This window comes from Benincasa hispida, chromosome 12, assembly GCF_027475165.1.
Source record: "Benincasa hispida cultivar pf3 chromosome 12, pf3_genome.v1.1, whole genome shotgun sequence".
NCBI lineage: Eukaryota > Viridiplantae > Streptophyta > Magnoliopsida > Cucurbitales > Cucurbitaceae > Benincasa > Benincasa hispida.
Window position 1 is genome coordinate 42,212,615 of NC_143489.1, and position 12,837 is coordinate 42,225,451.

At 36.4% G+C, this 12,837-nt stretch overlaps 1 protein-coding gene across 2 annotated transcripts; it reads left to right on the forward strand.

Annotated features, from left to right (window-relative positions):
• The first annotated feature begins 3,885 nt into the window (after nucleotides 1-3,885).
• On the forward strand, nucleotides 3,886-12,526 carry LOC120067328 (tRNA modification GTPase). 2 transcript variants are annotated; one of them, XM_090308103.1, is made up of 11 exons: nucleotides 3,886-4,146; nucleotides 4,233-4,531; nucleotides 4,652-4,790; nucleotides 5,047-5,168; nucleotides 5,308-5,511; nucleotides 5,606-5,665; nucleotides 7,203-7,341; nucleotides 11,336-11,454; nucleotides 11,601-11,825; nucleotides 11,978-12,164; nucleotides 12,263-12,526. In XM_090308103.1, exons 1-11 carry the CDS (start codon nucleotides 3,963-3,965, stop codon nucleotides 12,358-12,360), a joined length of 1,776 nt encoding a protein of 591 aa, XP_090164229.1. In that variant the 5' UTR covers nucleotides 3,886-3,962; the 3' UTR covers nucleotides 12,361-12,526. The 2 variants fall into 2 exon arrangements, with proteins under 2 accessions (XP_090164229.1, XP_038874821.1); XM_039018893.2 differs by lacking the exon at nucleotides 12,263-12,526 and having other exon boundaries at nucleotides 11,978-12,234.
• Nucleotides 12,527-12,837: the final 311 nt, after the last annotated feature.

The following is a 12,837-nucleotide window of genomic DNA, read 5'->3' on the forward strand; positions in this document are numbered from 1 at the left end:
GATCATGCGAAGGTAGCCGTCAGAGTGTGGTAGCGGTATTTGCCGATGGTGGTTGATGGGTGGAGTAATTGAAAACATTGGAGGGAGGGAGAGTTGAGGTGAGTTGGTAAAAAAAACTAAGTCAACTCCACCAACTTTAAAAGTTGGTGGATCAAACAAAATTACCAACTCAACTCATGTTGGTGAGCTAAATACCCCCTTAATAAAAATTATATTTCACACTTATTGAATAAGCTATATATTTTTGTTATTTGTTATATGGCCTATGGGTAATGATTTGTCAATTATATATATATTTATGTCTTTCATATTTTAAATTTTTTATAGAAAATATCAATTTACACCCTTGTTGACACTTGTATCTCGTCCATGTTGTCATTTGTTGTGGGCTTGACCTCCGACCCACTTCTCTTTAGTTTTGAGATACTTCGAGCTGACATGCGTAAGAGATTCTCACACCAGTGTGATGCCGAGTTTACTGCACTATGATTCTTAAGCTAGTGCAAGAAGTGGCTAATTCAACTAAGCACAAAAAAAAATAAAATAAAGGTTTGGTATCTCCTTTAGAGATTACTTACTCTCCCGTTTGGAATGGTTGAATGAGGTTATATATAAGTCTTTCCTCTGACACACTTGCTTTGGCTACATGTATCGCCGACGGTGTCAGGGATGTTTTTGGCTTGGTTGGTTGACTCAAATCTCGATGTGTTGACATTACTTTTTTGGGATGCATGCTCCCCTCTGCCTTTTCTTAGATGGGCTAGGGCTCGCCCGTGGGCTTTAAGTCTTCCCTTGGACAACCTTCAACAATCCTAAACTTTGGAGTTATATTAATTTAAACCTTGAACTAATTATATCAATTCAAACTCTACTTTCGTAACCATACTAATTAACATTCTCCTTCGGACTTAGTTTAAAAGATATCCTACGAAATATACAATTGTTTCTATTAAACTTCTAAATTGCTATAAGTGAATCAACCCTTTATCAAGATTATATTTGAAAATCATCTAGACATTCGATTCTTACATGTATGTAGATTTCTTCAAACTTCATATTAATAAAATGAATGATTAGAATTGATATATGGACAATTTTTAAAGGAAATCTTAATTAAGAATCTAATTTAATTTGCTTAAAAAAATTTATGAATTTAATTGATAAAATTAAAAGTCTCACATAGTTTATCTAAATAAAATATAATAAAAAAATGTAAACCGATGTACTTACAAAATTTTGAGTTTAAAATGATATAACTTAGATTTTTTTTCCTTTTTATATATAAGATTTTGGTTATTCGTGGAGTTTGGGAATGGAAGTGGGCTTGTAAAGAAGGCATATTGAGTGGTCAGCTTTTTGGATGCTGATAGAAGCAAAGCAGATTGTATAATGAGATCTTTAGGGGAAAAGTGGTTACTGTCATTTGGGCTGGAGCTTGAATGTTGCTGCAAACCACAGCCAAATTCATCCAAACTTTGAACCAAAAGTCGATAGGATATGCTACTCATATCATTTTTATTAATGTCAAGAACATTTAAGTGCGATGATCATCCTATTCAAGAGAGTATTCAAATCTTAAATTAAAAAACTTATTATTTTTATCTCAAGAATTTTGATATCAAAACAATCCGTATCTAACTCAATCATTAGAATTAAAATCAATTTGATTTTGGGGTTTTAATATTTGAAAATTAGGAGTTCATATATTCAAAGGGTCCTTATTTTCAAGTCACTAGGATTTTTGTATAATTTGGTATCAAATTCCAAGGCACTAGGATTTTTGTATCAAGTGGGATCGAACATACTTTACATTTTACTAAGTTACTCACAAATCAACTACTAAGACTTCGTTTAGTAATTAGTTAGGACTCGTTTGGTAGTCATTTGTTTTTTTGTTTTTATTTTTAAAAATTAAGCCTATTTCATCCACATTTCTTACCATGATTTGCATCCTTCCTAAGTATAATGGTTGAAATCTTAGCAAAATTCCAAAAACAAAAACAACTTTTTGAAAGTTATTTTTTTTTATTTCTCAAAATTTGGCTAGTTTTTAAAACCATTAATGAAAAGTAGATAACAAAAGAAGAAATTTGGATAGAGAAATAGTGTCTATAAGCTTAATTTTCAAAAACAAAAACAAAAAACAAAATGGTTACCAAACGGGGCTTTAGTTTTTGGTTTGTAGTTTCTGAAAACTAAATTTATAAACACTTCTTCTACCTCTAAATTTCTTACTTTGTTATCTACTTTCTACTAGGGGTGTAAAAGCCTGCACTGAATCGAGCCAAGCTAGTTCGATTAAGTTTTTATAAAAGATATAATGTAATCGAACCAAACCAAACTGACTTGATTCGGTCCACCATTACTTGAACCCACCTTCAAATAAATTAGGGTTCCTTTCCTTGAGTTTTTTTTTTTTTTTTTTTTTTTTGTACGAATGACCTCTTCTCGAGCGTATGTATGTTTTGTGACCCGTTTTCACAAACCTATGTAATATAACCTTCTACTTAGGTCAGAGGGCGCTTCTATGGTTCATATCGGGTTAGTGATTAACTGTCCAACCCGACGACTTTGCCAAAGCCCTAACCCGATTTCAAAATAAAAATGCAATGTATATTTTTTACATTTTTTTTCATCTAGTATCAGATTGCGGTAGGGAAGCCAAATCCAGCCCGACAACTTTTCCAAAGCCCTAACCTGATTTTAAAGTAAAACCACAATGAATAATTTAAAATAGTTTTGAAATGTGTTCTAAGTGAGATCGCGACAGGGATGAACGTTCTAGCCCGATAGTGGCTTAGCCCTAACTTAATGGCATGGCCTAGCTCAACAACACTTTTCACGTTTTTTCTCTCGTCATTGCCCGACGACTTTTTTTGTAGCATCTTGAGTTCCAAATAAATTGGGGTTAATTATCTTAAATTGTTGGGCTTTAATTTTCTTTAGTTTTTGGATTTTTGAGCCAACTTAAAACAATTGAGGAGGTAATTAACTTTACGTGGTTTTAAATTGATTTAAATATTTAGAATGATTTAATTTTATCAAATTGATGAATTTTATGCCCTTTAATTTTGGTTTTTAGAGCCTAAATTAATGTAATTTGAGAAGTTAATTGATTTATTGATTTGATAGAACCTTTGGAGATTTTGGAGATATTTGATAAAATATTTGATTCATCTTTTTAAAATTTGAAGAAAAAAATTTGAAAGAATTGGGATATTTGAAATTAACGGAGAGTGAAAAGAGGTAGAAAATCAGAGAGAAAAACATCAGTTCGATTTTTCAACGATAACTTCCACAAAATTGTCGATTGCCAAAATTTGAATTGTTGGATCGTGCTGAAATTTAGTTAGTCTGCAGTTGCATTATGTTTTATTTGGATATAAAATTTTAGATTGGAGTTTAAATTAATGCAACCTTTAAAGTTCGGACTTTAAATTGATACAACCATTAGTTTAGGATTTAAATTACTCCCAAAATTTAGAGTATAAATTGATATTTATCCTAAACTTTATATACATTGTTAATTAATGTGAAAAATATATATATATATATAAAAGCAACTATATCTTTTATGGTTTATCTTAAACACTTTATTCAAACTCAATAAAAAAAATATGTCCAATCAATCTTCAAATTTCACCCTAAAAATTTATGTTTTAACAAAAATTATTTACCTGCATTGCAGGTGTCTTTATCTAATGCTAAAGTGCTAATAAATGTCGACAATTTTATTTTATTATTATTATTTTTTTTGAAAAAAAGTAGAATAAACAAGCCATGGAGACTAATTTTAAGATTTTTTAAAAGTATATAAGCTAAAATTAGATATTCGAAAATATATGGTCTAAATTTGAAAAACCAAAATCGCATTTTATACATAAATTATCCTTTTTTATCTTTCAAAAACCACCCTAAACCCCGGCAATCCTCTTTCTTTGGCCTAGTTTCGAATCAGAGGCATGGCTCTGCTTCCAGGATTCCGCCATTTCATCACCCATTTTTACAGAACAACACCGCCAATGGCTTTTCTCTTAACCCATTTCCATACCCCTATTTCCAGACCATCCTCTCTCTCTTCCATACCCAAACCCTCAAACCCTGTTCTCCCAAAATCCCTGATCAAGTTCCACTCTACTGGGAAAGGTCGTTCCCCCTATCAATTTTTCTTATTTTCACGTCAACTTTACTGGGTTTGTCCATTTTCTCATTCTTGTTTCTTCTTCGTGCAGAGAACACATTCGTTTTGGCTCCAGATGAGCGCTTGGCGGATTCTCATGCTGGGATTGAGCGTGAACAAATTGAGAATTCAAGCACAATTGCAGCCGTCGTGACGTCCATGGGGGGTTCCCCTGCTGCGGTGGGGATTGTCCGTTTATCGGGTCCTCGTGCTGTGGATATCGTTGGGAGTTTATTTTGCCCTGCCGGGAAAAAGAAGGGGAAGAATTTGAGCCTGCATCCATGGAGACCCACCAGCCATGTCGTGGAGTACGGTGTGGTATTGGACAAACAGGGCGATGTAATTGATGAAGTACAGTAATGTTTACTTTGCCTTGCTTGGAAAAATTTCTCAATTCTGCGTTGTTGTTATGGGTTTAGGCTTTTGTTAGTTTGGGATTAATTTGATCTATGGTTGTGCACTTTTGTGAAGGTTCTAACGGTGCCAATGTTGGCCCCAAGATCTTATACTCGTGAAGATGTGATCGAGCTTCAGTGTCACGGGAGTGAAGTATGTCTCCGTCGTGTGCTAAAAGCTTGTTTAGAAGCTGGAGCCCGGCTTGCAGAACCAGGTTTATTTTCTGAACTGGAATTGTTCTCATTATATTCGTGGTCTATTTACAATGCTCCTACTCATTTATCTACATTAACTGAAGTGTTTGCTTGCATCCATGGAATTAAAGCAGTGCTAATCCATGGGGAAAAAAGTGGGGAACATTGGTTCTGGCTAAGAATTTATACTTCACTATCACATTCTTACCAAATCTACACTTGACTACCTAGGGGGAAAGAAACGTTTTTAATTACAATTTAATATGTATATTCTAGGTGAGTTTACTCTTCGTGCCTTCTTAAATGGACGCTTAGACCTTTCGCAAGCAGAAAATGTTGGGAAATTAATTTCAGCCAAATCTACGGCTGCTGCAGATGCTGCATTGGCTGGAATTCAGGTTGGGTTTTTTATTTGACTGATAATGTTGTCTAAACTGGTGTGCCTCATCTAATTTCAGCTACCGAGTTACTGCAACTTAGTATGGAGGTCACCAATGACTTATTGTTTACTGAAGCATATGGTATTTTGATTGGCAGGGTGGCTTCTCTTCCTTAGTCAAATTGCTAAGAACACAATGCATCGAATTACTCACTGAAATTGAGGCCCGTCTAGACTTTGATGATGAGATGCCACCACTGGTTTTGGACATTATAATGGAAAAAGTGCACACCATGTCACAGGAAGTAGAGGCTGCCCTCGAGACAGCCAATTATGACAAGCTTCTTCAATCTGGAATACAAGTAAATTCTAAGAGTCGTCTAATCAATTTTTTACCTTGCACAATAGATGTATCCATTTGTTAATACCATTTGCCATCTCCTTAAAAACTTTCAGATAGCAATTGTTGGCCGCCCTAATGTTGGGAAGTCGAGCCTTCTTAATGCATGGAGCAAAGTAAGTGACTTGACATCCTATCCCCTTCCAACTTGACCTCCTTTAGATAATTTGTTCTATCTGTGACTCTGACTCTTATAATCTTCATGTTAGTATTTTCTTGTTCGTTGTTATTTCCATCGAGTCAATGTCTATCCACTTACTCTTAATGTCACTGCGTGCTTTGTCACTGTAAGAGGGAGAGGATATTCTTGCTTGAATTTCCAGATTTGGTGATATTTGAATTGAAATCTGAGAAATCTTGGCACCGCATTACTACTTTCACACTAGTAATGGTCTTTCAGAAAAGGTGGTGAAACATCTGAATATTCTTCCTTGAATGATATTTAAGGAGAGGTCTCAAGGGCTCTAACCTTCACATGGAAAGGATTGATTTGAATTTTGAAGGACTGTTGGTTGAGGAGAACAGGGAGTTTATGGTAACTCAGCAGAGGAAGGGGCTCTACTTCAACTTTTCTAGGAAGAGAAACATTGTGTTGTGGCTCTTACCTTTTCACGATCAAGTTTGCTGCGAATATAGGGATGATAGTCAAACCTATTGTGCAAAATTCTGGGGTAGTGGAGGGGATCAGGTATGAACACACGAGCTTGTAAAGGAGTTGGTAATCTACCTCTATATTGGATATCAAACTTGCTAATGGCTTTTGCCATTATTCTGTGCAGTGTACCCATGTTGACATGGAGTTAGGAAAAAAATGTAAATGGGGAGTTGCACGACCTTCTCATTATAGTAAGTTAGGAACTTAGGAGAAAATCTATAGGAACTTGTTAAATTTGGGAATCTAGCATCGTATAAGTTCTTACCACGAACATGAGGTTTAGAGGCTAGATCTAAAAGAAGCCTTGCCAAAGACACAGTTTGGAACTTGGAAGAGTAGGCATATGAAATTGAATTTGGTTGTTAGGTTGTTTGTAGAAGTCCATCTTGAGCATCGGAGATTGCTTAGGCCTTGTTGATTGAATACTTGGTATACATTTTTAGCCACTTCTCTGTGCTTCCCTCGAGAATTTCAAAAAGTTTCAATGTTGCTGCGTTGTGGCCATAAGTTTAAGAAGCAAAGACCTTTTCAGAGAAAAAAGGGTTGGTTCTTTGACTTGATGCTATTAAGTCACTTTTATGAGGAAGTGTGGTGAAAGAGAAGTAGAGAATTTTTTAAGGAGCGTAAAGGAAAGGGATCCTCAGGATGTCTTGAATATAACTGCTTTCTATGGCCTTGTCTTGAAGTGGATTATCTAATTCTCTAGCAACCTGCTCATCCGCTATGCTAGATAATAGGAAAGTCTTATACATATAGGAAACATGTAACACTTGGGCTATTGTGAGGTTGATCTCCCTCCATTGTATTTCCATTTGATCTATGAATTGTTTGCGTGGTAGTTCCAGGAAAAAGAAATTGTGAACTTGTTAAAACATGCTAAAAAATTTCTAATCTCATAATAGAAGTTTCTGTTTGATGTTAGGTGGTTTTCTTTAGCTACCTTTTCTTTTACTCTTAATCACATTATTCTGTTGTCACATTTATTTTTTAGCGTGCAGAGTGAGAGGGCAATAGTTACAGAAATTGCTGGAACTACCAGGGATGTTATTGAAGCGAATGTTACAGTTTCTGGTATTCCTGTGACTCTTCTTGATACAGCTGGAATTAGGGAAACGGATGACATTGTAGAAAAGATAGGTATGATCTACGAATTTCTTGATGTTTAATGTCTTAATTCAGCATTTCGAGGGTTCAAAACATTTGGAGTCATGTCACACAGATTTATGATTGTCTCCCATTGCAGGTTACACAAACCATGTTGGTGTAGATTTCCAGTCCCAATTTCTTTTTAATGTCTAACTAACCGTGTGCTATAGGGTATCTACCATCGAAACTGTTGGTGAAAATTTACTTTTTAAATGAAGGAAAAGGAAAAATGGAGAATCCCACATTGGTGAAATCATCAAGGAGATACCTCCTTAATTTACCCTTCCTTTTTCTCGTGAGTTTGGGTCCCAAGGGGTACCCAAGTTTTAGAAGGGGTGAGGAGGTAGGCAAATGTGGGTTTGATAATCCTTCCACACGCACGCGCCGCCGTCTATCCGGTGTGGCGTGGCGAGCGAGCAAGCGTGTGTGTGGAATAATTTTTTATTATTAAAAAGATTTTATTTATTTTTTAAAAATTAAACAAATAAATTATTAACTAATGTTTTTTTTTTCATCCGTTCGGTTAGTCCTCCAAATTTTCCGTGGTTTTTCGGGCTGGCCGTGGTCTTCCGTTTGAATGGTCCACTCTTTGCATACGTTCGCACGTTTCGCCCTCTTTCTGCACTCACATGGTCTATAAATTGCCTTTAGTGCTTCCGTTCGGTTAGTCATCCAAATTTGCCGTGGTCTTCCGGGTTGGCCGTGGTCTTCCGTTTGATTGGTCCACTCTTTGCGTATATTCGCACATTTTCCCTTCTTTGCACACTCTCAAGGCCTATAAATTGCCTTTAGTGCTTCCGTTCGGTTAGTCATCCGAATTTTCCGTGGTCTTCCGGGTTGGCCGTAGTCTTCCATTTGAATGGTCCACTCTTTGTGTACATTCGCACGTTTCCCCTTCTTTGCGCACTCTCAAGGCTTATAAATTGCCTTCAGTGCTTCAGAAAGGAAGTACACAAACAAAACAATTGTATTCTTTCCCTCCCTATTTTACTTCTCCTTTTCTCTTCACGTTTTTCCGAGCATAGTTAGTCTAGAGGGGTGTGAAAATTCCGATTGGCTTCCGAGGTAGTTCTGATCGAGACAGATTTTCTATCTGGGCTGTTTTACCTTGGGACGGCTTGACATCTTCAACGAACTGCTTGCACTTCGGACAGAACCATGAAACATCTTAAAGAGAGCGAATCACCTCAATCCGTGTGTTGTTTTCTCTCGCTTCCCTAAACAACCTTGTAGTTCATCAGATGGATGTAAAGACTACTTAGGTGAGTTTGAAGAAGAGATTTATATAGAACAACCTGAAGGCAGTCAATGGTCAAGAGAACAAGGTATGCAAGTTAGATAAACCTCTTTATGTCTTGAAACAGGCTTCTAAATAATGACATGAAAAATTCAATAATCTAATCACATTTAAAGGATTCAAAGTCAATGAAAGTGACAAATGCATCTACTATAAGTTTGAAAACAATCTATACACTATCATATGTTTGTATGTAGATGATTTGTTAATTTTTGGATCGAACTTGCACGTTATAAATAATCCTTGTTGAGTGCAAACTTTGATATGAAAGACTTAGGAGAAGAAAATTATAATCTTAGGCATAAAAGTAATAGGTCTGAAAAGGGAATTTCTTTGAATCAATCTCATTATATAGAAGAGATTCTAGAGAAATATAATTACTTTGAATGTAAACCAACATGTACTCCTTATGATCCTAGTGTTAAGTTGTTCAAGAACATCGGTGACGGTGTTAATCAATCTGAGTATGCGAGCATCATAGATAGTCTCAGATATGTTGTTGACTGCACTAGGCCTGATATAGCTTATGCTGTAGGATTACTATATAGGTTTACAAGTAGACCCAATATAGAGCATTGGAATGTTGTAGGAAAGGGTTATGAGGTACTTGAAGAAAACTAGAATCTTGGATTACATTATCAAAAGTTTCCCGCTGTCTTGGAGGGGTACAACAATGCTGATTGGAACTCCCTTTCAGATGACTCAAAGGCTACTAGTGGCTATATTTTTAATATAGTAGGTGGAACTGTTTCTAGAACTTCCAAGAAACGGACTATTTTAGCCCAGTCAACGATGGAGTTAGAAATGATAGCACTAGCAACAACTATTAAAGAATCAGGCAGGTTTAGAAATCTGCTATCAGAGATTCCTTTATGGGAAAAACCGGTACCAGCCATCACTCAATCCATTGCGATGGTATTGCAGTAATCGTTAAAGTTCAGAACCGTTTTTACAATGGCAAGAGACGACAAATACGTCGTAAGCACATTACCATTAGAGATTTCCTCACTACTGGTGCAGTTAGAGTGGATCACATACGGACTGATGAAAACTTGACAAATCCTTCGACGAAAGACTGGCCAGAGAGAAGGTTTTCAAAACCTCAGAAAAAATGGAACTCATGCCTATAGAAAAATGAATCACTTGTGAGGAAAACCCAACCTGTAGACTAGAGATCCCAAGAAACAGGTTCAAAGGGTAATAACTGATCAGATCACAAGTGATATGAAGTGAATCATGCCAAAAAACAATACAGAGTTCCTTTCTTATGATCTAGAGTTTCAACATGATATCCTGAAGCGTAAGTTAGTTTTTAATGAGATCTATACTTGATATCAACTAGGGTAGATAGCTATAGGAGTACTCTTGATAGATGCACCTATGTGAATGTGGAAGTGGAGGCCGCTTCCTATGGAATTTTAGGCAAATTCTCTAGAGCGTTCACTAAACTGGGATACACGTGCTAGGCCTTAAAGCATTGGCTTTCGTACTACACCCTAATAATGTTATGTGTGAGATGTTAGAGATAGAGTTCAAAACCAAGAGTTATTCTAGTATATTTTAAATCATCTTCACTATGTAAAGGTTCAAGTCGTAAGACATCTTTGCTTATGCACAGTGTTGTACAGATTGATATTGCTCGATGATAATGTTTTCTTGTGTTTTAAATTTTCAAGTGGGGGATTGTTGGTGAAATTTTACTTTTTAAATGAAGGAAAAGGAAAAATGGAGAATCCCACATTGGTGAAATCATCAAAGAGATACCTCCTTATTTACCCCTACCTTTCCTTGTGGGTTTGGGCCCAAGGGGTACCCAAGTTTTAGAAAGTGTGAGGTAGGCAAATGTGCGTTTGATGGTTCTACATGCACGCCAACGCCGTTTGTATGGTCGGGCGGGTGCGTGTGTATGGAATATTTTTTTTTTATTATTATTAAAAAGGTTTTATTTATTAATTTTAAATTAAATAAATAAATTATAAACTAATGGTTTTTTTTTTCATCCATCCGGTTAGTCATCGGAATTTGCCATGGTCTTTCGGATTGGTTGTGGTCTTCCATTTGAACGGTCCACTTTTTGCGTACGTTCGCACGTTTCCCCCTCTTTGCACACTCTCAAGGCCTATAAATTGCCTTTAGTGCATCAGAAGGGAAGTACACAAACAAAAAGTTCGTATTCTTTCCTTCATTGCTTTACTTCTCCTTTTCCCTTCACATTTTCTGAGCTCAATCAGGCTATAGGGGTGTGAGAATTCCGATTGGCTTTCGGTACAGTTCCGATCGAGACAAATTTTCTATCTGGGCTGTTTTATCTTGGGGACGATGTGGCATCTTCGACGAATTGCTTGCACATCAGGCAGAGCCGCAAAACGTCTTAAAGGGAGCGAGATTTGCAACTCAGCCTTCTTTTTCACGAGTTTCTGTTTTGCAGATTTTCTGCTCACAGTTGCTGATTCGATCGCCTCCGTTCCTGTCGCAGTTCACCGAAACCTCCATTTCCGTCACTGTTCGTCTGATAGCTGATTCATTAGAAACTATAGTGATTGATTTTAATATGATTTTTGTATTGGCTTTTGTTATTCCCCGTTTCGGTCCCAAACTCTGGTCAATCTTTAATTTGAAAGAAATTATTTTATGGCATTTTTTATTTTTCTTGAGTTGCAACTTGAACACCCGTTCTGTGTTCTACAGGTGTCGAGAGATCTGAAGCTGCGGCTCTTGGAGCGGATGTCATTATTATGACAATAAGTGCCCTCGACGGATGGACGGCAGAAGATACCATACTTCTCAATAGGATACTTTCAAAAAAGGTCTAGCAAAATTCCACCACCCTTTTCCTCCCATGAATTCTGCTTTATTGAGTTACTGGTCAAAATCGGGGCTCCACCACCTAAAGAATTTAAAAAATGGTGTTTATTTACTATTATTATTTCTTTTAAATGCTTTGAAAATACAGAAATCAGATGGATCATCCACTCCTATACTTCTTGTCATAAACAAGATAGACTGTGCTCCATCTCCAAACATGGATGCAATTAGTATAAATCATGATTCATTCAGTAAACAAGTTTTTACATGCGCTGTTACTGGACAAGGAATAGAGAATCTGGAGATGACAATATCAGAGCTGGTGGGACTCAACAAAACTCTTGCAAGTGGCCGTAGATGGACAGTAAACCAGGTACGTATAACCTATTTCCCCCTTCCCCTAACCAAATAAATCCGGTTCCAGAAAGCTAAAACTTGAAATAACATCATTTCTTATCTTAATGAATAGAAATAGTAATGAGCAATATAGAACTCATGGTTTAGTGTCGTTTTGATTTAATTCAGAGACAATGCGAGCAACTTCTTAGAACAAAGGAGGCACTTACAAGATTGAAATCTTCCATTGAAGACGAGTTGCCTCTTGATTTTTGGACAGTGGATTTGAGAGATGCTGCATTAGCTCTTGGGGAAATTTGTGGTGAGGATATCTCTGAAGAGGTTTTGTCCAATATTTTTGGCAAGTTCTGTATTGGTAAGTAGATAGCATCAATGCATGTAATGTATTGATTATTTTAATCGATTTCATATTATTTGCATTTCTAGCCATGGCTCCACTCAAGTCATTTTCAGGATTCTTCCCATTTTGGTCGCTTTCAACATTTGGAGGTTTTTTCTTTCCGGCCTCCGATCAGAATGGTTGCCAAATTTTCTATAATTATTTAGGATAAATTATAGATGTAGTCCCTTGGAATTTGCATCCAATGTCCCTAATTCAACATTTTTAAAAATTTAAATTCAAAGTGTAGAGTTCCAAGAGACATTTCAATTTTGAAGTTCATGAACTAAAACTTGTAGTTTAACCTATTTTACAATATAGAGCATTATCGTCTTCAACTGTGATTTTGTTTCCGTCAAGTGCAACTGCATTCGTTTGAACTCCATCAAGGCTGTTAAAGGCAAGATTTCATTTATCTTGCTTGCTACTTCATATTTTTATAGAGGCTGAAAAAATTGCAAGGTAACACATCTGCTAACTTTGCTCAAAAAGAGAGTTTCTATCAACTAATTGGCGCAACTCTTCAAGGTGTGATCATTCAACTCAAATCACATGGCCGTAGCTCATTGAAAAACGTTGGGGGCATGTTGAAGCTGCTGGCCTTGAATTAGAAGCTGCTATTATTATTAATGAGCCCCATGACAGTTCT

Excerpts from the sequence above, each read along its gene's own strand:
- LOC120067328 (XM_090308103.1), top strand. The coding sequence starts at position 3,963 with ATGGCTCTGCTTCCAGGATTCCGCCATTTCATCACCCATTTTTACAGA. Across the intron at positions 5,666-7,202 it reads TTCTTAATGCATGGAGCAAA|AGTGAGAGGGCAATAGTTAC; the intron begins GTAAGTGACTTG and ends TTTAGCGTGCAG. Across the intron at positions 11,826-11,977 it reads GTAGATGGACAGTAAACCAG|AGACAATGCGAGCAACTTCT; the intron begins GTACGTATAACC and ends GATTTAATTCAG.